Below are 27,517 nucleotides of genomic sequence, written 5' to 3' on the forward strand. Positions count from 1 at the left end.
CTCTTCTTATAAGGTACCAGCCCTTCTGGATTAGAGTCCCATACTTATGACCTCATATAACCTTAATTACCTCTTTACAGGCCCTATCTCCACATATAGTCACACTGGGGGTTAGGGCTTCAACATATGAATTCGGCAAGGGGCACAGTTCAATCCATACTTTCTGAATTTCTGCTTTAGAAAATGTAAAAATATTTTACAATATTATTATTGATAATAGTGAAAACTAATATTTATTCAGTGATTAACATGAGCCAGACACTGTGATGACTGCTTTAAAAGTATTTTCTTATTTAATCCTTACAACCAAAGAAATAAGTTCATAATAGATGAGGAATCAAAGCCCAGAGATGCTGAGTAACTTGTCCAAGATCACCTTAGCTGCACAGTGAAGGTTCCAACAGACAGTCCTTTTAGCCACTTGGTTATAATTAAATGTATGACATACCAGCACATTATATACCAGTAAGAAGAGTTGTTCAGTAAGGATTCTACAACCAGGTAACACTGGGAGTCCAGAAAGTACTGTGGAGTGGCAAGGCTTCTGGTGTGAGATAAGCTGCACCCTCAGTGCGCTAGTGTGGGCGCTGAAAGGTCCACGGAGGTTCTACTATGCAGGTGAGGGGGTATTGGATTACATACTAATTTACATTCTCACCAGCTGCATCCGAGTCTGTTGCCCCACAACCTCACAATTTATATTTATTTTTTATTATAAAACCTGGATTTTATATTTAAATAAGACCTCACCTACAATTCAAAATAAAAATACAAAAACTCCGGGATGCCTGGGTGGCTCAGTTGGTTAAGCATCTGCCTTTGGCTCAAGTCATGATCCTGGGGTCCTGGGATCAAGTCCCACATTAGGCTCTTTGCTCAGCGCGGAGCCTGCTTCTCCCTCTGCCTGCCCCTCCCCCCACTCGTGCTCTCTTTGACAAATAAATAAAATCTTAAAAAAAAAATACAAAAACTCTGACATGCCCCATTACCTGTAAGAAAAATCCTCTATGTAGTCATTGTGGCCTGATTTAATCATAAACCATTATATAGTGTAAACCATGATAGCAAGTTCACAAGGTTTAAATACAGATTAAGCCTAAAATTTGATATGCTCACTTTACTATTTGATCGGAAATACTTCAAGAAAACTCAAAGTAAAAACAAAGCCATAAAGAAAAAATTACACAAAGTACTTATACATACTTACAGTTTTAAATATTTCAATTCTCTGGATTGGCATACATTTTAGGAATTTAGGTCCTTTAGAAGGATAATGTTATGACTAGTAACAGAAAAGTAACTTCAGGCTTCACTTTTCGAGACATTAAATGAAATGAACGTGTCAAATTCTCAATAAGACAAGAGAAAAAACAGAATTTTTTTACAACCCTGGAGGCAGGCTGAGTCCTACAATTTTGTTAAGCTCCACAGAATCTAAAATACCTGCTATGTGCAAGTTCGTTCAATGACAACATTCAACAAAACTTGAGAACTTAAATAAAAAAAAACTATTTAAAAACAGAAACTATGTATCTTACATTTTAACCGCAAAAATAATTGGGCTTTTTTGTAAGTGGGGATAGGAAGACATCTACATCTAACAGCACATGCAGTCACTTCTAGGAGTTTTTCCCGCCTCTATTTTTTGACAACATCGAATAGGGACACTCATTACTCGGTACTTTTCTAACTTTTCTTGAATCCCGTTCACCTGGAGGGACTTAGAATACACGTTCCCGCCCTTTCCCCCGCCCGGAAACGGACTCAGTAAGTCTTGGGCAGGGCTAAGCATCTGTGCTTTTAGCCAGCAACGCCGGTGATTCTCACACTAGTGAATGTTTGCGAGCCTCTTACTTAGGGAAGGGAGGCTCCCCCCCATTCAGGAAGCGGGACTTCCACAATCAGAACAGTTGGGGGTGGAGCCCGGGCACCTGTGGGTTGGTGTGTTTTCCCCCACCCCCCACCACGCCCCAGGCGATTGTGATGCAGGGTCGAAAGCGAGAAGCGCGCAGAAGCTCCCAGCGTCTGCGCCCAGGCCAGCGCGAGAAAAGGAGCTAAGGTGGGTTTCTTGGGTGGGACTCTCGGCCTTTCCCTGGCCTCCTCGGTGGGAGTCCCGCGCGGACGGACTGGGGTGACACCGCGTTGCTCCCCGGTCGCGGAGGCCGCGCTGTACGCAGGGCTCCCCCCCGAGCCGTTCTGCTACAGTTTTCTCTTCCTCTCATCATCCGGTCCTTTCGACGCGCATCCGCCCAGCCCTGCTAACCCCCCAGGCCCTGAAGAGGGTGCACGCGGAGGGGCCGCGGGGCGCAGGCCGAGGCCCGGGTCCCCGGTTGCCGCCGCAGCGGTCCGGTTGGCGCGAGGACCTCGGCCCCCGGCTCGCGCAGCCGCCGCTCCGTCAGGCCCGGCCCCTCGCCCCGGCCGCGTCTCCACCAATCGCCGGCCTCGCCCGCCGCCGCCGCACCTGCGAGGAGGAGCCCGCGCGCCTCCGCCGCAGCCGTCGCAGCGTCCCCGCCCCGTTCCGCCCCCATCGTGGCGCCCCCAGATCATCTGCCGCCGGCGTCTGGCTCCCCGCAGGCGAGGAGCGGAAGCCGCTTTTCCTGAGGCGGAGTTCGGCGCGCCGGGGCCCGGCCCGCTGCTGAAACGCAGCTTCCGCACAGCCGCGGCAACGGCGACGCGCGGAGCGCTGGCGCCCCGCGGACCCCGCGACGCCGGGCGAGTGGGCGGGCGCCCCGAACGGGCAGCCCAGCCGGGGCAGGCGGCGGCCGTGGCCGTCGCGCTCAGGCGCCCCGTGCGCCACGCTCCATGCCGGTGTGGTGCTGCAGCTGCTCCCTGGCCGGTCATTTCAGGTGACTTCTCAGCCGGGGAGCGGAGTGGATGGGAGCAGGCGGAGGGTGGGGCGCTTCCCGGCCCCGCGGCCGTGCTGTGGCCGAGATGGGCAGAGGCCGGGCGGGGTCGGGGTCAGGACCGGTCTGGAGTCGGGACGGGTCCGGGGTGGGGGGCGAGCGCCTGGACTGCAGCGGCCTCCCGCCTCTGCCGCCACTTCCTCCTGGTTCCTGCTTGATCAGGGTTCCCGCCTCGGCAACCTCTGCTTGGGGGCACCTCGCTCGGGCGGGGTGGGGGGTGGGGAACTCTCCTTTCTTGTCTTCGTATCCTCTCGGGGACCGGGCCAGTCATGGGACTTCGAAACCGGCTAGACCCGGAGCGAGTCGGTTACTGCAACCTGAGACTTCCAAGTAGTGCAAAGTTTGAAGAGTTGCGAAGGTTCCTCCTTACCCCACCTTTACAATCTTCATAGATTTTTTTAATAAACGTAATAATCTAAGTTATTGGGTTGAAAGGAGTTAGGAAACTGTTTTAAGTGTGATGGTCTAGTTAAAAGTAGGTGCTGACTTTGTTCTAGGATGCTTGTCATTGCAAGCCGTATATTATAGAAATTTGAAATAGGTGGCCATTCAAGACTCACATTATGGGAACGTTCTTAAGGGTGATGAGGTTAATGCATTTGAGAATAAAAATATGTGTTCTCTTGCACAGTTGGCAGACATTTAAGTCAGTTATGGGGAGAAAGGCTAAAGGCACTTGGAAGTGATTTTAACCCTGTGGTGAAGAAATGTTCAATTTAGCGAAGACTTAGTAAATTACCTTACTTCGCATATATGAATGTGCTAGAATAATGATATATAAATTTTTCTCAAAATATGAAACTCTGATCAAGAATTTTAAAATTGGAGTTGGTAGGTAGAATTTAAGTGGCCATGAACTTGCGTGGGAAGAAAGTACAACAGATATTTTTGCTAAACTTTAACCAAAATCTAATATGTCTTTCAATTATGAATATAAGCAACAAGTCACATAGTACTTATGACCTTGTCAATAAAATTCACAAATATTTTCATATCAGTTGCACATATCTAGAAATACTATATGCTTATTTTTTCAAAATTACAGTAATTACACATCACCAAACTTGTTATTTTTTTGTGCAAATAAACATGTCACAGGTTTACTTTTTATAACTGTATTTTAATGTAATTGGTTTCCTTGTAAATCCTATGTATCTCTTATGTATTTAATAATAATTCAACGAAGAGGTTCAGAGATTTCACCAAATTGCCGAGGAGTGTAAGGCACCAAGAAGGTTCAGAACTCCTGTTTTAATAGAGAGCAACAGTTCAGGCTTACCCAACTTCTCAGTGAGTTTTGTAGGGGCTTCTAAATTCTGGATATTAAAAAAAAAATGTTTTATGTAATTGCTGGATTTTAAGTTTTAGGCAACTTTGTTGACTACTTGACAGACATTGGTTTGAGAGTATCAGATCCACTTTGGAGAGTTAGAAAACAGGTTCCTCTAGTGAAAACTTGTTAAACTGAAGCCCCTTGAGAAATTAACATGCCTTTCAGACACTGCTGTTTAAAATTTAGCCTTTTGACTGCATGGCTGTGAATTGACTGCTTTTGGTATAGATGAACTCTAAGGACACAGGTTGGGATTCATATCCATTCAGCTAAACCTCGGTTGTGGATACCATATGCCTATTAACACTTTGTACAGAAATTTGGAGGAGATGAAGACAAAAGTAGTTGGTATGTTTTGATCTTGAGGGATAAAGGAAAACAAGCCTTGCTAGCCAAAAGAAGAAAATTGTGATAATAAACCTTATTTCCATTGTAAAAATAACTGCCTTGTATCTCAGATTTAAAAACTAAAACATTTAAGACCTCTTCTTTAGGAAGGTGTTTATAATTTACGCATGCTATTTTTTGAGCAATTTTATTAGGAACCCACATTTTAAAACAGGTTGTGACAAACCTGTATATTTTGGATCTTGTGCCATACCTGAAAGGAATAGGTATCGTGATAACTGTCCACTGACTTTCCAGCTGCTTGTTCCATACCTACTGTTTTGGAAGATGGACAGTGTGACTGACTTCATTTGTGACTTTAGAACCTTTTTTTCATACAGTAGTATTAATTTGGTGACCATTTAGGATCATGCTTCCAAAGACTATAAAAATTCAGATACTAAAGCATTTCATTTGAGTTTGAGTTATCATTTAAAGAAGTATTGCTAGATGTGAGAAAAGCCTTTTTATTACCCAAATTTTATGCCTGTGCCATCCTCTTAAATGTGTTTCGAGACTGGACTATAATATTTCAAGAACAAAAGATGGAAGTGCTCTAAAATCCTCTTAAATATCAAATAGTCTTTATGCCTAATAGGGCAACTATTTTTGCATGTGTGTAAAGTGCTGTAGTATCCCAAATAAAGGAAAAGTAGATTTTTTATTACTCAAAATACTTGTTTTAAACATAACATTGATCAAGTTGGATATCTCAAGTAAAAGTTGAAACTGTTCATAGACCTGTGATATAGTATGAATATATTATAAAACGTGCAGTAATACTGAATTATAACTTAGGCTCTGAATTTTTTAGAAAGAGACTTATCAGGAGGCCTTTGTTTCATTGTTGCTTTATGCAGAATCAGTGAACCATACTTTTGTTTTTTGTTTGCTTCTCTTGATTCAGTTTTTCATCTGTGTTAATTTGTATTAAATTTTTCAAATACCGTGCAGGTTTATTACAAATAGTTTATACCAAAGTTATAGGTCATATACAATTATATACATACCAGTATTATTATAGATTATATACATATTGCATATGTACAGATTATACCAATGACCCGTAGAAAATCAGATCTAATTACTTACACTATATAGAGAATTTAGATAAGCTAAAACTTTGGCTCTACTTAATGTTCTAGAGTCTTGAAACAGACTAAATTGTTGGAGGCCCACACACAAAACCTACTAGACCTAATAAATGAATTAAGCAACATTGGAGAATATAAGATCAACATACAAAAATCAATCCTATTTCTACACACTAACAATGAACAGTCTGACAATGAAATTAACAAAATTCCATTTACACTAGCATCAGAAAGAAAGAAATACTTATTCCTAAGTCTTAAGACTTGTACACCGAAAACTACAAAACATCATTGAGAAGAACTAAAGAAGGCCTAAATAAAAGGAATCCCATGTTCATGGATTGAAAAGCTTAGTATTCTTAAGATGGCAATATTTTTCAAATTGATCTATAAATTTAGTGCAGTCTTATCAAAATCCTAGCACCCTTTTTTTGCAGAAATGACAAGATCCTAAAATTCATACGGAATTGCAAGGAACCCAGAATAGCCAAGACAATTTGAAAAAGAACAAAGTCGGAGAATTCCCACTTTCTAATTTCAGAATTTACTACAAAGAGACAGTAAGCAAGACAGTGTGGCGCTTGCATGAAGATTAATAGATCAGTGGAATAGAATTGAGAGTTCAGAAATAAATCCTTAAATTTATGGTCAGTTGGTTTTTCCATGGGATCACGAGACAAAGGGGAAATTACAGTCTCTTCAACAGATGATTCCAGGACAAATGGATATCCACAAGCAAAAGAATGGAGTTGGACTCTTACCTCACACATCACATATATAAAATTAACTCAAAATGGATGACAGACTTAAATCTAAAAACTAGAACTATAAAACTTATAGGACATAGGAGTAAATCTTGGTGATCTTGGATTAGGGAGTGGTTTCTTAGACACCAAAAGCACAGTAGCAAAAATAAAAAAATTGAAACTTTTGTGATTCAAAAGACAACAAAGAAAGGGAAAGACAACCCACAGAATGGGAGAAAATATTTGCAAATCATATATCTGAAAAGGAACTTGTGCTCTACATATATAATTTCTAAAGCTCAATAAAAAGCCCAGTTTGAAAGTGGGTGAAGAATATTTCTACAAAGAAGTTAATACAAATTGCTAAAAAGTATATGAAAAGATGCTTAACATTATTAGTCATTAGGGAAATGCAAGTCAAAACTGCAGTGAGATGTCACTTCACACCAATGAGGGTAGCTAAAAAAAAAGGTAAGTGTTGGTGAGGTGTGGAAAAGTTGGAACCTTCCTATATTGCTGGTGGGAATGTAGAATGATGCAGCCATTTTAGGAAACAGTTTAGCAATTCCTTAAGATGTTAAACAGAGCTTATGACCCAGCCATTTACTCGTAAGAGCTGTGAAAACATTTATCCACACAAAATTTATACATGAATATTCACAGCATTATTTGTATAGCCAAAAAATGGGAACAACTCAAATGTTCATCAGTTTGTGAATGAACAAAATGTGTTCTGTCTCTACAGTGAGAAATTACTTAGGCATGAAAAGAAATGAAGTACCAATACCCCCTACAGTGTGGGTGAAGCTTGAAAACATGCTAAGTGGAAGAAGCCAGACACAAAAGGCCACATAATGTGTGAGGGGTTCCATTTATATGCAATTTCCAGAACAGACAAATCCAACAAGACCGAAAGTAGATTAGTGGTCACCAGTAGCTGGAGGGAAGGAAGAATGGGGAATGAGTTTTAATGGGTACTCTAGTTTAGTAGTAACTAGTTTGCTACTGTTAACTTAGTTTATCACTTTTAGGGTGATAAAATTTTTCTGGAATTAGTAGTGGTGATTGCAAAACCTTGTGATTATACTAACAACCCTGAATCGCACACTTGAAAAGGAGAAAATGTTTGTTAAGATTTGAAGGAAACCTCTCTTTGATTAACAAAAAGTTAGTGATGATCTTTTTTAAAAATTTTTTTATTTTTTTTATTTCCCGGGTTGTATATGTGGGAGCAAAAATGTTTGAGGTGGGGATATCTGGAAGAGACTGAAGATGAGGTGTGCATCTTCTGAAAAAGAATTGTGGCCTTTACAGCCACCACAATATCAATCAGGCCTGGGTATGCAAAAGAACTTTGATCAGAAGCATCCAGAGGGAGCTGGGGGGCCTGTCCTCGGCACACATTCAGGAGAGATACCAGAAATAGGCCTGAGTATAATACACTCATTTGAGTGCAGTTGCCAAGAAGCAGAAGCAGACTGGGTAACTAGTATACCTGGATCTGCTCAGAGAAGTAGTTGGGATGATCTGAAAGGGATGCATTGAGCTGAGCATAAGATAACTTCTTCCAGGAGCAGGCTTCAGTGTGAGGAGGAGCTTTCCCTCATAGACCTATCCAAAGGGTATCTATTCTGGTCCCAAAAGGCCACGTATCATTAGAGGAGTCCAAATACTTGGGGTGGAGTTTATACCTTCTTCAGGAAAGCTGTTAGCATATCCTGGAGAACTCTATCCTAGGGTAGACTGGGACCTTGGGAGGCTATAGGGAAGCAGAAATTTTGGTCTCTGCCTAATTCTTTCTGTTTATCATTCTCCTCCGGGATCTGTGAGTCCTGTGAAATAACTGATCCATCTCATGTTCATTTTGGGAGGAGTAGTAAGCACATTCACCCATAGTTGGTGCTCAGTTTAATATTTCCAGATATTTGCCTGCTGCTGACTATATAAAGATGAAAAATAATTTGGGGATTCTGTTCTGAAGTAATCACTAGTGTAATGCAGAACATTAACTGTGTTCGGAGGCTACTCCATTTATTTCCTGAGCATGTCAGAATGCTAAAACTAGTTTCTAGGGAGGCAACTAGGAAAGAAAGTAGATTGGAAATCAACATAAAGATGTTCCCAATTTTCAATATCTGAGAATTAAGATGTATAAACCTCCTTTCTTTTACCAAAATATGCAGTTTGTAATACATAAGTACAATTAACTTTTCTTTAGTATTATGACTATTTTGTTCCAAATATGCCGCCTCTAGTGCACTTACCTTTTTATTAATGAGAAAAAAATGAGAGAAACTAGCCATTCCTAGGAAATCTCAGAGAATTCTAAAAATCCGCAGTACAATGCTGTCTCCTTGGTCTTTAAAGATAGCTGCTTCTTTAGAACTTGTGTGGGACTTGCCTACATTATACTTCAGAGACATTAACAGCTGTTTAGGATTTCTGACATTAAAAATGGTACAGGTTGACAGGTAAGCTAAGCTCCTAATTTGAAAGCATTAATCAGAAGAATTTCTTTTTCTCCTTTTATGGAACTATTGCATATTTTATGGTCTAAATAAAATCTGAATAAAGATAGGTTTTTATAAAGGCTATATTAACTACATCTCTTGTTTCATGTTTTTGTTTTTGGTTGTTTTTGTTTTTGTTTTTTTTTTTTGAAGAAACTATAGTGACACTGAAACCGAAGGAGAGATTTTTAATTCCTTAGTGCAATATTTTGGTGATAATTTGGGGCAGAAAGTTAAAGCTATGCCATTAGTTGAAGAAACTTCTTTCCTGGAAGATTCATCAGTGACTTTGCCTGTGGTAGTAATAGGTAAGTACTGCATTTTACTCTTAAAATTACAATTCTGGTCGGTACTACTATATATGCATAGTTGCATGACACAGGTCTTAGGGTTGTATTGAGAAGTAGTCTTGGGTTTTTTGATGTGATTAAGTAACCAAGTCTTGGGAGAGAGTAATTGGTTTATCTGATACTAGATTCTGTGTTAGAATGTAACTTTTTTTTCATTGAAGGATTGATACTACCCTATTGTGTTAAAATACTGTCAATCAGGTGTGTTAATTATTATGATAGTGTCATGGCAATGATTATAACCAGCATTAGTAGAGCCCCATACAGAGCATTCTGTGTACATTATTGTATTATGCCTTACAACCCTAGAGCCCTCTGTTGTGGGGTGGATGCAGTCAGGGCAGCTCAGAAGTTGAGTAACTTGTGCAAGCTAGTAAAGGTTCTCAGTAATGACTGTCAGGTACTCCGCTGTGGTGTGTACTATAATGACCTTAACCGTAGTATTATCATTATATATCCTTTGTACCACCTCAACAGCTAGGTATAGAAGATATTAAAAGTTAAGCAATTAGTGCAGCCTAATTACTTCAGAATTGTAGATATTTTTATGATTTTGTTTATTGCATGTTTTTAACTACCTGTCACATACATCTTGCATCTAATATTCGAACGTACTACAAGACAAGTACTATGGTGTGAAGCAAGCTGCAGGAAAGAATTACGGGGTATAACATACCTTGATGGCATATAGCTTCCTTAGTTTCTTTGAAAGCTTCTTTCTTTCTTTCTTTCTTTTTTTTTTTTAAGATTTATTTATTTGAGAGAGAGCACATGTGCGTGTGTGAGGTGGGGGAGGGGCAGAGAGAGGGAGAGAGATCTCCAGCAACTGTGGTTCCTTTAGTCTGGGAACACTGACCCACTGAGCATGGAGCTTAATGTGGGGCTTGATCCCACGACCTAAGATCTCAGGACCTGAGCCCAAATCAAGAGTTGAACGTTTAACTGACTGAGACATCCAGGGGCCCCGATAGCCTCTTTCAAAGTTAGCAGGAAGGAGAGAGAAGTCCTGTCCTTTGACTGGCATATGGGGGATACAGTAAAGGAAGGAAGGGAGGGAGGAAGGAAAGGAAGAAAGCGAGACCGTTCTACCCTAGATTTCTTTTTAGGGGTGATGATAGAGCTGATGGTGTTTGTAGTAGTTCACATCCAGGGTATCTTGGCGACTGTACGTCATGTTCCATTTTCTCACGTCTGTCCAACACTGGTTTTTCATCCTGAGTGTGTTGGCGTGAGTAAAGGAACCCTCTTCTTCTTCTCGCTGGCTATGGGCGGGTTAGAAAAGAAAAAAGTACCATCATCTGTACCTGCCCACCTCACTCCCCAAAACAGTCTGTGTTTTGCTTCAGCTAGCCAATGAGTAGCTTAACCTAATGCACATTGGACTGACAGTAGCACTCCATCAGAGCGCAGAGAAGGAACTGCTTTCCTTAATATGTGTGTTTTCTGTTGCTGTCATAACAAATTTCCACAAACATAGTGGCTTTAAACTATGTAAGTTTATCGTCTCACTGTTTTATAGGTCAGAAGTCCAACACTAGTCTCTGTGGGCTAAAGTCAGGATGTCAGCAAGACTGCATCCCTTTCTGGGGTCTCTAGGACAGAACATTTGTTTCCTTGCCTTTTCCAGTTTCTATAGGTTGTTCTCATTTCTTGACTCCTGGACCCCTTCTCCATTTTCATAATCTGCAGTATGGGTTCTCTCTTAACCTTCTTTCATTGTCCCCTTTCCCCCTCACCAAAGCTGGGAAAGAGTCTCTCTTTTTAGGACTGATATAATTAGGTGATGTCTACCTTTACGATCCAGGGTATTCTCCCAGTCTCATGATCCTTAATTTAATCACATGTACAAAGTTACCTTTTGTTATATAAAGTAACACTCTCAGGTTCTTGGGATTAGGGTGGGGACCGTCTTTGGGAGTGAAGGAGCATTCCACCTATGTATTTATTTCTCTGTAAACTGCCTGTTTGTATTTTTTGCCTATGTCTGTTGAGTGTTGTTTCTTTTTGATTTAAGGAACTTAGCTCTTTGCCTCAGATCCTAAGTCCCACTATTTTGCATTTATTTAATGTTTATTTTAATTAATAGATTTTATTTTTTAGAGCAGTTTAGGTCTACATGAAAATCGAGTAGAAAGTACAGAGAGTTCTCATATACTCCCGTTCTCCTGCCACCTCCAGTTTCCCCTATTATTAGTATCTTGCATTGGTGTGGTGCATTTGTTATAATTGATGAACCTCTGATTATACATTATTTGTAGCTAAAATCTGTAGTTTGCATTAAGGTTCACTTTTTTGTGTTGTATAGTTCTGTGGGTTTTGCTGAATATATAAGTCATGTATCCCCAATTATGGTATCCTACCGAATAGTTTCACTGCCCTAAAAATCTTTGCTCCATGTGTTTATCCTGTCCCTCAACCCCCAACCCCTGGCAACCACTGATCTTTTACTGTCTGTGTAATTTTGATTTATGTAGAATATCATATTCATGGAATTATACAGTATGGAACCTTTTCATACTGGCTTCTTTCACTTAACAGTATGCCTTAAAGATTCGTCTAGGTCTTTTCATGGCTTCATAGCTCATTTCTTTTTTTATCACTGAATACTGTTGCATTGTATGGATGTTTGAGTTTGTTTATGCACTTAAGGACATCTTGGTTGCTGACAATTTTTGACAATTATGAGTAAAGCTGCTATAAACATGCATGTGTAGGTTTTGCACAGCCATTGAGTTTTCTGCTCATTTGGGTAAATACCTAGGAGTGTGATTGTTGGATCATATCATAAGACTATGTTTAGCTTTTTAAGAAACTGTCAAACTGTCTTCCAAAGTGGCTCTATCACTTTGCATTCCCAACAACTGTGAATGAGAGTTCCTGTTTCTCTAAATCTTTGTTAGCATTTGGTATTGTCTGTGTTTTGGATTTTAAAAAGCCATTTAATAGGTGTGTAGTGGTACCTCATTGTTTTAATTTGCAGTGCTGTAATCATACATGATGAGCATCTTTTCGTATGCTTATTTATTATCTGTGTATCTTTGAAATGCCTGTTCATATCCTTTCTGTACTTTTTAATTGATTAAGTTATTTTCTTATGGTTGAGATTCAAGAGTTCTTTGTATATGTTACGTTTTGCAAATATTTTCTCCCAGTGTGACATCTTTTCACTCTCTTAATAGTGTTTTTTGCAGAGCAGAAATTTTAAATTTTAATGAAGTTCTGTTTATCAGTTTTTTCCTTCCATGGATGATCCTGCTTTTAGTGTTATATCTAAAAACTTACTATCAAACCCAAGGTCACCTAGATTTTTCCCCTATTTTATCTTCTAAAAGTTCTATGATTTTGTGCTTTGTATTTAGGTCTGTGATCTATTTTGTAATTTTTGTAAAAGATAAAAGGTTAGTATCTAGATTCATATTTTTGCATGTGGATGTCCATTTGTTCCAGCACCATTTGTTGGAAAGACTCTCCTTTCTCCATTGGATTGCCTTTGCCCCTTTGTCAAAGACTAGTTTGACTGTATTTGTGAGAATCTCTCTCTGCTCTCTTCTGTTCCATTGATTTGTCTCCTCTTTAATAATTTCCACATCGTCTTGTTGACTGTAGTTTAATGGAAGACTTGAGATTGGATGATGTTGGTCCTGACTTGCTGCTTCAGTATTGTGTTTGTTATTCTGGGTCTTTGCCTTTCCATTCAAACTTCAGAATTAGTTGGTATCCACAGAGTAACTTGCTGGGATTTTTACCTGGATTGCATTGAATCTGTAGATGAAGTTGAGAAGAGCTGACATCTTAACAATATCAAATCTTCTTATTCATGAGCATCTATTTAGATCATCTTTATCAGAGTTTTGTGGTTTTCCTTGTATGCATCTTATATATATAGTTATCATCTTAAATATATATAGTTGGATTCATACGCAGGTATTTGTGTGTGGGTGTGGGGGTGTGTGTGGGCACATGCATAGATTAAGCAGTATTGTATATTTAATTTCAAATGCCACCTGTTCATTGCTGGTATATAGGAAAGAAATTGGCTTTTGCATATAACCTTGTATTGTGCAATCTTGATGTTAGTTCTAGGAGTTTTTTGGTCCATTCTTTGGGATTTTCTACATAGAAATCATGGCTTTTATGAAAAAAGACAGTTTTATTTCTAAGTCTCTTATTTCCTTTTCTTATTGCATTAACTATGACTTTTATCATGGTGTGTGTTGAATAGGAATGATGGGAAGAGACATCCTTGTCTTGTTCTTGATCTTGGAGGGAAAGCATCTAGTTTTTCACCATGAAGTATGATGTTAGTTGTAGGTTTACTGTAGAAATTTACCAACTTGAGGAAGTATCCCTCTGAGTTTATGGAGTTTTTTTTTTTTTTTATGAATAGTTGTTGGATTTTGTTAAATGCTTTTTCTGTATCTTTTATCTGTATTGATATTATCATATGATATTTATTCTTTAGTTTTGTCTTTGTTTTTGATTCAAGGAAATTAACTCTTTGCCTCAGATCTTAACTTCCACTATTTCTCATTTGTTTTTAATTTTTATGAAGGCAAATGGTTTACTTTCCTTTCTGTCTTTTGAATTGTGTGTCATGCTTAAAGGCTTCCCACTTCAGTATTATAAGTAGAAGTAGCAATCCATTTTCCAGTATTCTTGGATTTTACTTTTCATATTTACATCTTTGAGCTTCTTTTATTTGGGGCAAAATATTAGAGAATGGAACAGAATTTTCTTCCTGAGGCTAGCAGTTATCCCAGTTGGATTAAATTTTTGGTAGATGGAGATAATAGAGAAGTGAAAACCTAGACTAAAGGAACTACAGAAATGGAGCTAGTTCACCAGGATTCAACAAAAAATCCAGTTTGGTTTTAGTTTAAGCATATAAAAATGTAGGAAGACACTCTTAGGAGATGGGTCTGGAAAGATGATTGAGACCAGAACATGGTGAGCACTGGGTAATCAGAAGCAAACAATTAAAGCTTTCCAAATGGAGGGGGTAGTATGATGAGGACCTTGTTTTATCAAAATTCATCTGAATGTAGAATGTGAAATGATTTTGGAATAGGTGTATCTTTAGTATGAACAAGAGACTTTTGTCTTGGAGTGACGCTAACAAAGACAACTGAATGGATATAGTGACTAAATAGATTTAGACTCAGAACCTGATTAATTTAGGATTTTCTTAGCACCAGACTTTGAGAGGGGATGGGATTTAAAGGAGAGGACGCCTAAATGAAGGAACTCATGAATATGCTTTTGGACACATTGTGATTAAATTATTTGGTGGTTCAACTAGGTGGAGTGAAGCAGTGGCATATGGAAATGTGGGATGTATTTTTGGGCAAGAGGTCAGCCTACAGGTCTAATTTGGGGTCAGCATAGAGACTTAAAGCTTCAAGTAGATGAGACTACCAAAAGAAAACAGAGAAGACAAAAGTCAGTATCTTACGAATACTTGGTTTTAAGAGTTTAGAGAAGGAAGACAAATTGGTAAGGGAGAAAATGCATCTTTGAGAAAAGCCAAGGAGTAAGAGTATTAAGACACATGATGTACCTCTCCACCTCTTTTTTTTTTTTTTAAATAGGAAATGGACCCTCAGGAATCTGCCTTTCTTATATGTTATCAGGCTACAGACCATATTTATCATCAGAAGCAATACATCCAAATACAATCTTACATAGTAAATTAGAAGAAGCAAGACATCTTTCCATTGTTGATCAGGTATTTCTTACATGTCAATCTTTTTGCTTTTTTTTTAAATACTCAAATTTCCCAAATTATTTCCTGGCGGAAGTTTTAATAGGTGCTCTGTGTTCAAATAAGTTTGGGAAGTGCTGTTTTTTGTTATTGGAATGTTACAGTAGACCTATTAAGGCATATTAATGTATTTTAAATGCATCTTCAAGAATTGCAGTAAAAGGATCTGATTAGTTTTGTTGAAATCCAGTCTTTTCCTATATTCATTTGACCAAAGAATCTGTTAAGGTCTCAGGGAACATCAGTGTTTTATAGCAACACTACCGAGGAAATGCTGGATTAGAGTGATGGCTTTCACTATTGTACCAGCTAAGGTTTTTTTTTGTTTTTGTTTTGGTTTTTTTCCTTCAAACTCTACCTTTTTTCTTTCTTTTTTTGAAAAATTCATTCAGGACTTAGAATACTTGTCTGAGGGCCTTGAGGGCCGATCATCCAATCCAGTTGCAGTACTTTTTGACACACTTCTTCATCCAGATGCTGACTTTGGTTATGATTATCCATCCGTTTTGCATTGGAAATTAGAACAACATCATTACATCCCTCACTTAGTTCTTGGTAAAGGTCCACCTGGTGGAGCTTGGCATGTGAGTATGTTTTTCTTCGCATTTTATAGTGTATGTGAGTTGTTATATGTCATCTTGATAAGACCATTTGAATTTTGAAACATTATGATATACAACATTATCATACATTATATACATTTACCACATTTTTATCTGAGAATTTTAATGGTGTTCAATGAAATACGGGTTACGAGAAGTTAAGCCAGATTTGATTACCAGCACAGTCTTAGAATAAGCTTCTCTATACTATTTTACAATAACTATATAGAAAATACTGCAACAATGTTTTGCATAGTAAAAAGTTTTAAATTCATTTCATACTTTATAAAATCTCACACAGTATTTCAGGCTAGTACCCATTATTTCCCTATGTTTTCAATATCTTAAGTGAAAAGTGGATCGTAAAAGAAAGAAGTTGTATTAATCTGCTTGGGCTGCTATAATGAAATAACATAGACTGAGTGCCTTAAACAATAGATATTTATTTCATAGTTTGGAGCTGGGAAGTTCAAGATCAAGGTGCCAGCTTGTTCAGTTCGTGTGAGGGCTCTTTTCCTGGTTTGCAGACAGTGCCTTTCTTGGTGCATGCTCCTTCCTCTCCTCTGCCCCTCTTCTAATAAAGCCACTAATCCATCATGAGGGCACCACCCTCATGACCTCATGTAGCCCTGGTTACCTCCCAAAGGCCTTATCTCCAAATACCATGACACTGGGGGTTAGGGCTTCAGCATATGGATTTTGGGGGTGACACAAATTGAGTTCATGGCAGGGGTTAAACCAGAGAATTGATTAACATAAAAATTCAGTGCATTTCCTTAGGGGTCAGGAACTAATAATTTTTCTTTTCTCCTGTGTCCTTAGCTGTTTGTATGGCATCTGGTGTGTAGTGAATGCTCATTTGTTATACAAATAAATGGTAAATAATTTTTGCTATTTTATGAATAAGGATTTCATCAGAATTTTAACATTAAATATCAGATCTTCATTACAGACTTCAGTTGAATATTCCTATATTAGTGCAATGCTGTATGTCTAAATAGTTATTTACATTTAATTAAGTGACTGTTTCAGGGTATTTGGGGGACTTTCTAGATTAAATATATCATCAACTTCTTTCTTAATGTTAATTTCCTTAATGGTAACGGATAGCAACTAACATTATCTGTGCCTTTTGGCTTAAGTGTTTATATTTGTGCTCTTAATGAGTAGCATTGTTAAATGGTAGTTCCTGAAAAAGCCATATTGCATAATGCTTCTCTAAATTTCTGAGGTTTTATTGTACTTATATTTTCCTGCTTAGAAAAATGTACAGACAATAATCTGTGTTATATCATTTTTTCCTCTGATATAAAGGAAAGTTAAAGCATGTGTAAGCCTTGATTACTAAAAACATATTTGAATCAGTGGTAAAACTGAAATATATTTAAAACTTGCTGAATTTTTTTCATGCATCATATAGGATATCCACTAGAATGGGGATATAAATAAATGATATTTTAGCTATTATCCATCTTTCAAGCATCACTTCTATGAATTGACCTGACTTTTCCAGGCGTAATTATTTATTTCCTCCCACCTCTGCATTCCGTACCTTAATCTTAAAGCTCTTGACTGTAGTACTATCTTTTTAGACAGCCCTCTCCCCTGCCATGCTTCACGTACATGCTTGTTAACCTCAGTTATTACTCAGGATGTAAGCTCCCTAAGTCATTTGTCCTCTTGTAGTCATTTCTGTGTAGTTCTTGGCTTCTCCTGTGATCCAATTTCTCACCACTCTCCTCACTTCCAGACTTTCTAACAGTGTATCCCTAAAACTCCATTTGCTAATAAACAAGCTTTTGTTTACTCTTAACCATTTCAATTATTATATGCTGCTTTTATTCCCTTCCTTGAAATCTTGCTTTCCTGAAGATACTGTTCTTGCTGCAGCCCTCTGAAGTGGAAGAAGTCTGTTCACTCCCCATGGCCCCATGTCCTGTCAGGTTGACTGGTGAGGTTGGCGTTCTCTTTATTCCCCATCGCTCTTCTGTCAAAGTCCCCGTTCCTTTGAACAGGTCTTGTCATCTTCTAGCTCCTCGACTGCCCGATTGTCCCCCCTCAGTTGTTGAATCTGTGGCACCTAAGTCATGGTTTTCCATTGTATCCCAAGTTTTATTGTCAACTTGAGTACCTTTACATACGTGACACAGAAGCAACACCTTAGCCTCTTAGTCTCTTCATTCTCAGTGATCTCCTCTTCTCCTCCTTACATACTGACTCCAGGGGCACCACTGTGACTACTCAGTGAAAACCTGAATTTTCAAATACCTTACTTTATGATCACAACTTTTTATTCTTCCAGCTGCATCACCCAATTACACTGAACCTAATCTTCAAACACAGAGAGTTTGAGCCTCTGATCTTAACCTCCTTACCTACCCAGCTTGGGTTCTATAGTCTCTTGACCCATTGTCCTATCACACTGGCTTGATAAAAAAAGCAATTTATATAACTGTCTACATTATCTTTTCCCATACTTAAACTGTTAAACAGTGCCAGGAAAAAAAAAGTTGGACAGCTGTGAAAAGTATTCTCCAACCTCATTTGGGTCCTGAACACTACTTAGTAAATCCTTTGATATTTCCTTATTAAATATTCTTCTCGGGCGCCTGGGTGGCTCAGTCGTTAAGCATCTGCCTTCGGCTCAGGTCATGATCCCAGGGTCCTGGGATCGAGTCCCACATCGGTCTCCCTGCTCGGCAAGAAGCCTGCTTCTCCCTCTCCCATTCCCCCTGCTTCTCCCTTTCCCATTCCCCCCTGCTTGTGTTCCTGCTCTCGCTGTTTCTCTCTCTGTCAAATAAATAAATAAAATCTTTAAAAAAAAAAAAAAATTCTTCTCAAATCTCTATCCCTTTTTTTTTTTTCATCTTCCTACTTAGAAATACTCTTGATTCTTAGAAAATAGAATCCATCAGGATTGAACTTCCATAATTTTGCGCTCACACCTGCAAACATATCTGCATTCATGCTACCTTTTTGTTTCTTATCCCGTTATTGTAGAAGTGGTATCACTTGTATCTAAGACTGACCTTCCAGCTATGTTCTAGACCCCTGTCTTCTCCAAGGATATTGCTTATTTGATTTTACTCTCTTGTATCTTAAGTTTCTCTGGCAGCTCCTGTTTATCAGTATATAAATATGCTAAAATTATTTTCTGTTATTAAAAAGTTTTTATGTGTTAGCTTATCTGTATTCTTTGCTTTAGAGCCACCTTCTTGAAATAGTTACCTATCCATTTTTTTTTTTTTTTAAGATTTTATTTATTTATTTGAGAGAGAGACAGAGATAGCGATAGAGAGCATGAGCCGGGGAGGAGAGGGAGAAGCAGGCTCAGCACCAAGCAGGGAGCCCAACTTGGAGCTTGATCCCAGGATCCTGGGATCATGAGCTGAGCCGAAGGCATACGCTTAACTGACTGAGCCATCCAGGTGCCCCACCTATCCATTATTTTTATGCCTTCGCCTCTTATTCCTTAGCTAACGTCACTCTAGCTTCTGTCACTGCCTTTTCTGCTTTTTAAAGGTTGGTAACTTCCTTTTTTGCTCAGTTTGATAGTCTCAGAATTTTTCTTTTCTGACCTCTGCAACATTTGACAGCAATGATCCCCTCTTAGGTTCTCTCAACCTTTCATCTCCTTGTTTTTCTTATAGTCACTCCTTTCCATTACCTTGTGGACTCTTCTGTAAGCTCTTTGCCAGGCCATGGTCTTGCCTTCATTCTCCCTGGCTTGTCTCATATACTTCAGTGACTTGCATGTGAATGCCAAGTGATTCCCAAATCAGGATCCCTGGCCCACATTGCTTTCTCTATATAGATTCATCTAGATACCTTCCCTTGATTATTCTATAGGTGTTCTCAAACTCAGCATGCCTACATAACCAGTCATCTTTATCATCAGATTTCTTCCTTTCCTTATCATGGAGTAATAGCCCTGGAATGTTGTTACTCAAGCCAAAAACCTTCTTTGATTGTTCTTGCCTCAACTCCCATTTCAAACCAATTATTGTATTTTCTCCATTCTTTCTCATAAACATATTGTGAGTCCTTCCACCCTGCCTTTCCCCATCGTAATTTTATTTGGCCATCATCATCTTTTTTTTTTAAATTTTTTTTAAAGACTTTTTATTCATTTATTTGACAGAGACAGCGAGAGAGGGAACACAAGCAGGGGGGGTGGGAGAGGGAGAAGCAGGCTTCCCACCGAGTGGGGAGCCCGATGTAGGGCTCGATCCCAGGACCCCGGGATCATGACTCGAGCCGAAGGCAGACACTTAACGACTGAGCCACCCAGGCGCCCCATCATCTTTGACCCAAATTATTGCAAAGGTTTCCTACTCCAGTGTTTTCTTCTTCAGTATAATCTCCATACCAAAGCCAGAGTTATCTTTCTTTTGAATGTTACACCCATGCATAAAACCCTGTAGCTGCTCTCAATTCATCTAATGAATAGTATGCAAACTCATTAATGTATTTTACCAGTACCTGGGTGATCTAGCCCCTACTTGGCTTTCTTGCTTTACTGCTCTCTTACATTCCATGCTCCAGAATACTCTTTCTGGGGGTCCAGGTTCACACTCAGGCTGTAGATTCACTAGGATTCACAGGACTCCCTAAATGTGTTGTACTCGTGGTTATAAGTTGATTACAGTGAAAGGATACAGATTAGAATCATTAAAGGAGAAAAGTTCATGGAGTAAAGTCCAGGAGAAAAGCTCCAGTTTCTAAATGTTCATTTTTAGTGGAGTTGCAGGGGGCTGCACTTAATTCTCCCAACAATGATTTGTGACAACATGTGCGAAGAGTTGCCAATCAGGGATGCTCACCCACACCTTGGTGTCGGGATCTTCTGGGGGCCAGTCATGTAGAAAAGCAGCACCCACGTGACTGACTCCTCTGCCTCCCAGAGCAAATGCTGGTGTTTACCATAAATCTCATTGTTAAGATAAACTTACAGTCACACTGTACAGTTATAGGTACAGCAGGGCCCAAGGCCTCTGGCATACAAAAAGTCACTCATCACGTAGAACATTCCAAGAGCTCAGGGGTTGTTTCCTAGGAAGCAGCCAAAAGCCAGGTCCTAAAGACAGACCTTTCTTAGTAATGTGCACAGTTTAAGCAACCCAAGTCTGTTAATACTTTCCTGCATAAGGCTGAACTTCTTTTAATTTCTTGAAGGACACTACTGTTCTTTCTCTTTATAAAACTCACATCTTTATTCTGCCTGGAATGTACCCTAATGGTACATTCCCCACAGCCCATTTGTGTCCTTTAAGAAATATTCTTCTCTTCTCTTTCTGTATGCCCCTGGTACTTGTCAGGTTTGTGTTCCTTAATATACTATAGTCTCCCTGGCCGCAGGAATTTATGGCATAAGGAAAACAAGGAAGACTGGGAGAAAAATGAAGAGATCACGGGACTGGGGCTTGCAACTAACTGGAAGAACTGGTGCTGTGGGAATAAAGTTTAGATTGTTGAAAGTGGAATATTTGTGCCTTCAGGTTTTTGAGTTTCAGATGAGACAATTACAGCTCCAGATAACTTTTGTATATAATACATTCTTAAGTTTTCCTTGTGATGTTTTCCATCTTCTTGGTTCGTATCCTAGTATCAGGCCCAGTCTGCCTCAAAGCAGTGGCACCTTGCTGCCTTCTCTCCCAGGAGTGATCTACACAGTCACAAATAATAGGCTTCATAAGGCCCAGCACATAGTAAGTGCTTGGAAATGTTAGTAATAATAACTATAACAATAAGTACCATTCCCAGTACTGGGTTGTATAGAAGCAGGGCAAGAAGAGTTAAGAAACAGCCATAAGCCTAAAAGAGTTGGTCGAAAGGGATCATTGAGGTCATTGGGACAGGTGCTGTTGGCCCTTGGGCTTTTTGTTGCTTTGTAGTGAGCAAAGCAGAAAGAAGTAGGACAAGGGAGCCTGAAGGGCTCACGTCCTCAAAGGCAGCATTAGCTTCAGCAGTGAGTCTGTTCTTAATCAGGTAACCACTGCTTCTTTCCCTAGTTTTAGAATATGTTGCTGTATCCAAACCAGCTGACTTTGTAATTATAATTGATGGAGGGGGAAAAGCTGTTCTGCTGCACATTTTTTAAAAAATCCATTAGTATTAAAATGGATCTACATCTAAAGTGTTAGAAATTAATGAACTTTTTTCCTTTTGTTTAAAAGTGAAAATACTGATGTGATTTGTTCCTCTAACATATTCTAGACCTGGATTATATTATTATAGGCTGAAGCTATTAACATTGTATAGGCATCTGGCAATATTATAAACTTGTTTTATAGGTGTATAACTTTATGAAAGAAGGAATATAGATTCCATGAAATGATAAAAGTATTTATAATTTACACAACCATTTAGAACTTCTTTCAGCTCTCCTTATCCAGATTCTTAATTATAGTGAATGAAGATGGATTTGGCTTTTTAAAAATCCATGTCACTGCTTAAATGTATTTGTGCATTTTTTATTCAAATAGAATATGGAAGGTTCCATGTTGACAATCAGCTTTGGAAATTGGATGGAGCTACCTGGACTTAAATTTAAAGATTGGGTATCTAGCAAACGAAGGTAAAGATCAAACTGTTACAGTTCTTTGATGTACAATGAGAAAGTCCCTCAGCAAATTTCAAAATATTTGTGATTCTGTCTTAGAGGAATAGTATGTCTTTCAAATAAAACCTCTTTGTAGCAATGATCATGAGCTAATTTCCATTTAGAGAGATATTATAAGACAGATGGGGTTCCTTTGCTTTTGTTAATTAGGGATTTATCCCACTTTCCTATTAAACCACTCTGTTTAGTTTCTCATCCACCCACAAATCCTTTCTACACTTACTTATTCTTATCAGTCGATATACAAGTTTGTGTATGGATATCTCATGTATATATACGTATAGTGTTTGGCTTTCAGAGTAGAAGAGTGCATATGATTAATAATTTAGAATGATGGAATAAGCGAGAATCTGTGATGTGATTAGTTACCCTATTGGCTACTATAGAGGTAAATATTAAGAAATATGAAAATAGAAGTAAGAAGAAAGCTCTACTTGGAAGAATATGAATTTATTTGGGGAAAAATACCTAAAATGTAAAGTAATATGAAAAGCATTTTTTTTTTTTTTTTAAGATTTTATTTATTTGACAGAGACCGCGAGAGAGGGAATACAAACAGGGGGAGTGGGAGAGGGAGAAGCAGGCTTCTGCGGGGCTCGATCCCAGGACCCTGGGATCATGACCTGAGCCGAAGGCGGATGCTTAATGACTGAGCCACCCAGGCGCCCCGTAAAGCCTTATTTTCAAGGACAGTAGTATTAAATTAGATAGGAATTGCTAATACAGAGAATCTAATTTGCTCACAGAAACAATAAAGCAAAGCAGGGCAGTTACTTAACCTTTGTTAGAACAGGGTTGTACACATTTGAGTGCTTGACTTCCTTTTAGATAGAAACCATATTACTCCATAGAAATTATCCTTAATTTGAGAAGATTTAAGGAGAACAAATTCAGGCCAGCATGAGTCATTGAGATTAAACCTTTCAGATATTCTTAAGTTTTATTTAAGTAATCCCAGCACTTGAACTCATGACCCCGAGATCAAGAATCACATGCTTTTCTGACTGAGCCAGCCAGGCCACCCCCCTTTTGGATTTTTTTTTTTTTAATATTTTATTTATTTGACAGAGACACAGCAAGAGAGGGAGCACAAGCAGGGGGTAGTGGGAGAGGGAGAAGCAGGCTTCCCGCCGAGCAGGGAGCCCGATGCGGGGCTCGATCCCAGGACCCTGGGTCATGACCTGAGCCGAAGGCAGCCGCTTAACTGACTGAGCCACCCGGGCGCCCCAATCCCTTTTGGATTTTTTTTTTTTTTAAGGTTTTATTTATTTATTTGACAGAGACACAGCGAGAGAGGAAACATAAGCAGGGAGAGTGGGAGAGGGAGAAGCAGGCGCCCCGCGGAGCAGGGAGCCCGATGTGGGGCTCGATCCCAGGACCCTGGGATCATGACCTGAGCCGAAGGCAGACGCTTAACGACTGAGCCACCCAGGCACCCCTCCTTTTGGATTTTTTAAAAATGAATTTTATATGGGTTTGAAATGAAAAGTAGTAAAATCAGGCAAGTTGTACAAGTTCTTGATTTTCATAAGCAAGAGAAATATTGCTTAACATTCTTCCTTTTGCGATAACGGGTAAAAAGGGGGAAGCTTTATGATTTTTTTAATGTGTTAGAAGTGTTCATCCTTTTACATTGGGCATATTGTATATTGAAGTAATATGTGAAAAAGAATCTTGTGATTAAATATTGGCTTCACTTCCTGCCTTTGCATAGTATTGACTATTAGATCTGGAAAAGACTGACTCTTGAATCCTGACTCTGACTTCTAATGTTGTGACCATGGTCAAGTAACTTAGACTAGCTGTTAATTTCTTCATTTATAAAATGGAGATTATGATAGTATTAACTGCTACATAGGGTTTCTGTAAAAAGTGAGAGTTAACATATTTTAAATCTTAAATTTTAAGAAAAACTTTTATGAATGTCCAGTTATAATTTGTAATGAATTATGTGAAATTATTAGGGATGTTTTTACTGCTACTTCTTTCTAATTGGGGCCCAGGGTTTAGGGGTATTAATGCCTATTGCTTTAAAGTTCAAGTGGAAAATGAAAGAAACTGCTCTTTATGAAAAAAGTACATTACTGTATTTATAGATTTCCTTATGAACAGGAAAACACAAATGTTTTATGTACTTAGATTAAGATGATTTTTTTCAGAAGACAGATGTGAATTTTCAGTCATTAGGAAAAGAGCAACTGATGAAAAATCATGTCAAAATCATGTATATTAAGAATTATATATACTATAGTTAGACTTGCAGAATCTCAATTATAATCTAGTTCAGTCTTTTACAATATGTAGAGTGAATAGTATATAGACTGAATTATTTAGTTGTGAGATAAGACTATAAAAGTGTATTTCCACATTTTAATTCATTTATTTAATAAATTTCTTGATAAAGGTAGCTAATCTGAACAGATCCTGTGCAAGGCACTGGGGAAACAGATGCATTAAAATAGTTTCTACCCTCATGGGACTTCTATTGATAAAACTAATTCTTTAACATTTTTAACTAAAGAAAACTTTCTTTGTAAAAGGATAATTTACAGCTAAGACAGTCCAGAGGAATTAAAAAGATGGTTTATAATAGCTTACTAGGAGGAGCAGGAATAATCATGGAAACTATCACAGTACTTTTCTCATAGGATATTTTTCCTTTTCCTTTTTTAGGAACCTAAAAGGAGATAGAGTTATGCCAGAGGAAATAGCTCGCTACTATAAACATTATGTAAAAGTCATGGGTCTTCAGAAGAATTTCAGAGAGAATACTTATATCACCTCTGTATCAAGACTCTACAGAGATCAAGATGATGATGATGGACAAGACAGAAATATTTCAACACAGCATTTACAGATAGAGAAGTCTAAATTTATCAAGAGAAATTGGGAAATCAGGGGTTATCAGCGAATAGCGGATGGTTCCCATGTTCCCTTCTGTCTCTTTGCTGAGAATGTAGCTCTGGCAACTGGAACATTGGATTCTCCTGCCTATCTGGAAATTGAAGGGGAAGATTTTCCTTTTGTGTTTCATTCAATGCCTGAATTTGGAGCTGCTATAAGCAAAGGAAAGTTGCGTGGCAAAGTGGATCCAGTGTTAATTGTAGGTTCTGGGCTTACTGCAGCTGATGCAGTACTGTGTGCTTACAACAATAATATTCCTGTGATTCATGTGTTTCGCAGACGAGTAACTGATCCAAGCTTAATTTTCAAACAGCTTCCCAAAAAGCTTTATCCAGAATATCATAAAGTCTATCATATGATGTGTACTCAGTCATATTCTGTAGACTCCAATCTTTTATCTGATTATACCAGTTTTCCTGAGCACCATGTGCTTTCCTTTAAGTCGGACATGAAATGCATTCTTCAAAGCCTCTCTGGATTGAAAAAAATATTTAAGCTCTCTGCAGCAGTAGTACTCATAGGTTCTCATCCCAATCTGTCTTTTCTGAAGGAACAAGGCTCTTACTTGGGCCATAACTCAAGCCAGCCAATCACATGTAAGAGTAATCCCGTGGAAATAGATGCATATACCTACGAATGTGTTAAAGAAGCCAACCTTTTTGCATTGGGTCCTTTGGTTGGAGACAATTTTGTTCGATTTTTAAAGGGAGGGGCACTGGGTGTGACACGCTGTTTAGCTACAAGACAGAAAAAAAAACATTTATTTGTTGAAAGAGGAGGAGGAGATGGAATAGCTTAAAGTGAGTTTATAAGTAATTTATATGGACAGTTAACCATTAAAGATTTTTCATAGTGGTTTTGCAGTGTACTGGCTTGAATTTTCTGGACTTGAATGAACCTGTGGAAGAGAGCCTCAAGCTATAGTAACTATTTAAAGTTACAAGAACTTGGTGTTCTGATTTATACTGTTATCAGAGGTGTCTGGGAAACACTGCCAATTTGGTCTACTTTAAGCTTTCACTTAACTAAAACATTCTTTTCTTCCAAGACTTACTTTTTATGATCATTTGTGGCTATGTTTGATTCCAAAGTCTTACAGCCTTGAATAATCTATAAAACCATACAGTATATTAGGCCAGAAATCATCTTCACTATACTTTAGGTCCACCTTGCTGCTCAAGGGTGGTCTAAAGACCAGCATTAGCTTCATTTGTAGCTTGTTAGAAATGTGGACCCTCAGGCCCCACAACAGAATTAGTGAATCAAACTGCATCTAATGAGATCCTCAAGGAATATGTATGCTTACTAAAGTTTGAGGCACACTGGTCTAAAAGAAAATGTGATATAAGTTATGTATGCTGGGGGTGGGCACGGTAGGAGGCATTTACAACTCAGGTTTAATTTATTTTGAATTACCAATTTCTATAAATCTAATTTATTACCAAATGTGGTATTTTAAAAAAATATTTTTATTGTTGAAACCTTGATAAGTACTTCATATTCTTAGCTTCTAATAATTTAAATAGTCCAATAATGTTGGCATACACTTAGACATTCAGGAACCTGCTAAGGTATTTTTGGAGATTTATTCTCTAACTCACATAACAACCTAATTTGCAATTCAATAAATTGTGAATGAAACTACTTATCCCTGTGTGAATATTGAGTTTCTGTCATTAAAACTAACATTTGGGCATAAATACTTATAATATGTAATACTGTTTGGGTACTGCTAGAATTATTTAAGGTTAAAAACTGTCTTTCCCATTCCAATGCTGATTACTTTGAAATCTGTTCATTGGAGATGACATAGTAGCTTATCCTATCGTTATTTATTGAATTATATGCCCTATCTTGATTTATATTTATTTAGATGTGCTTAATGTCTATATTTTCACCAACGTCTCCAGCATTTGTAGTGTTAGGCAAAAAAGTCTGATTTCTGAAGTTCTTCATGGCAAATTTAATTTCTCAGACTTTTTTTTTTTTTTGTAAAACATCTGGAATGTGTTTATTGAATGTCTTTTCCTTTTTCTTTAGTATAAAAAGACTAAAATGTCAATATTTTTCTGTCCAGTTGCAGTGTTACATGCTTACAGGATCATAATTCACCTTAAAACATCAGTGTTTATAATACACTTCTACAAGTAGCTGTTTCAGATGAATTGAATTCTTACACTCGATATGTGTCATGTCTTGATTTAGTTTGGATTAGAAATGATGTAATCCAGTTTTAGTTAACTATAATTGTAACTTTCAAATTTCACACCTATTGAAATCGTTATAACATCCTCTGACTGCATAT

At 38.3% G+C, this 27,517-nt stretch overlaps 1 protein-coding gene across 3 annotated transcripts; it reads left to right on the forward strand.

Moving 5' to 3' along the window:
* Nucleotides 1–1,910: 1,910 nt before the first annotated feature.
* Nucleotides 1,911–27,274, forward strand: OSGIN2 (oxidative stress induced growth inhibitor family member 2). 3 transcript variants are annotated; one of them, XM_031023857.2, is made up of 6 exons: nt 1,911–2,059; nt 9,127–9,281; nt 14,912–15,048; nt 15,477–15,668; nt 22,172–22,263; nt 24,982–27,274. In XM_031023857.2, the coding sequence occupies exons 2-6, from the start codon at nt 9,215–9,217 to the stop codon at nt 26,009–26,011; spliced, it is 1,518 nt and encodes a 505-aa protein (XP_030879717.1). In that variant the 5' UTR covers nt 1,911–2,059; nt 9,127–9,214; the 3' UTR covers nt 26,012–27,274. The 3 variants fall into 3 exon arrangements, with proteins under 3 accessions (XP_030879717.1, XP_006729491.1, XP_081672349.1); XM_006729428.3 differs by lacking the exon at nt 1,911–2,059 and adding an exon at nt 2,693–2,846; XM_081816223.1 differs by lacking the exon at nt 1,911–2,059 and adding an exon at nt 3,122–6,314 and having other exon boundaries at nt 9,125–9,281.
* Nucleotides 27,275–27,517: the final 243 nt, after the last annotated feature.

This window comes from Leptonychotes weddellii, chromosome 4, assembly GCF_054177405.1.
Source record: "Leptonychotes weddellii isolate Sample4059 chromosome 4, ASM5417740v2, whole genome shotgun sequence".
Taxonomy (NCBI): domain Eukaryota; kingdom Metazoa; phylum Chordata; class Mammalia; order Carnivora; family Phocidae; genus Leptonychotes; species Leptonychotes weddellii.

What these genes read in the sequence shown, in the direction of transcription:
- OSGIN2 (XM_006729428.3), top strand. Translation starts at nt 2,803, where the DNA reads ATGCCGGTGTGGTGCTGCAGCTGCTCCCTGGCCGGTCATTTCAG. An exon ending in TTTGCCTGTGGTAGTAATAG is followed by an intron (nt 9,282 to 14,911) that starts GTAAGTACTGCA and finishes TTTTTTAAATAG; the next exon opens with GAAATGGACCCTCAGGAATC. An exon ending in CACCTGGTGGAGCTTGGCAT is followed by an intron (nt 15,669 to 22,171) that starts GTGAGTATGTTT and finishes TTATTCAAATAG; the next exon opens with AATATGGAAGGTTCCATGTT.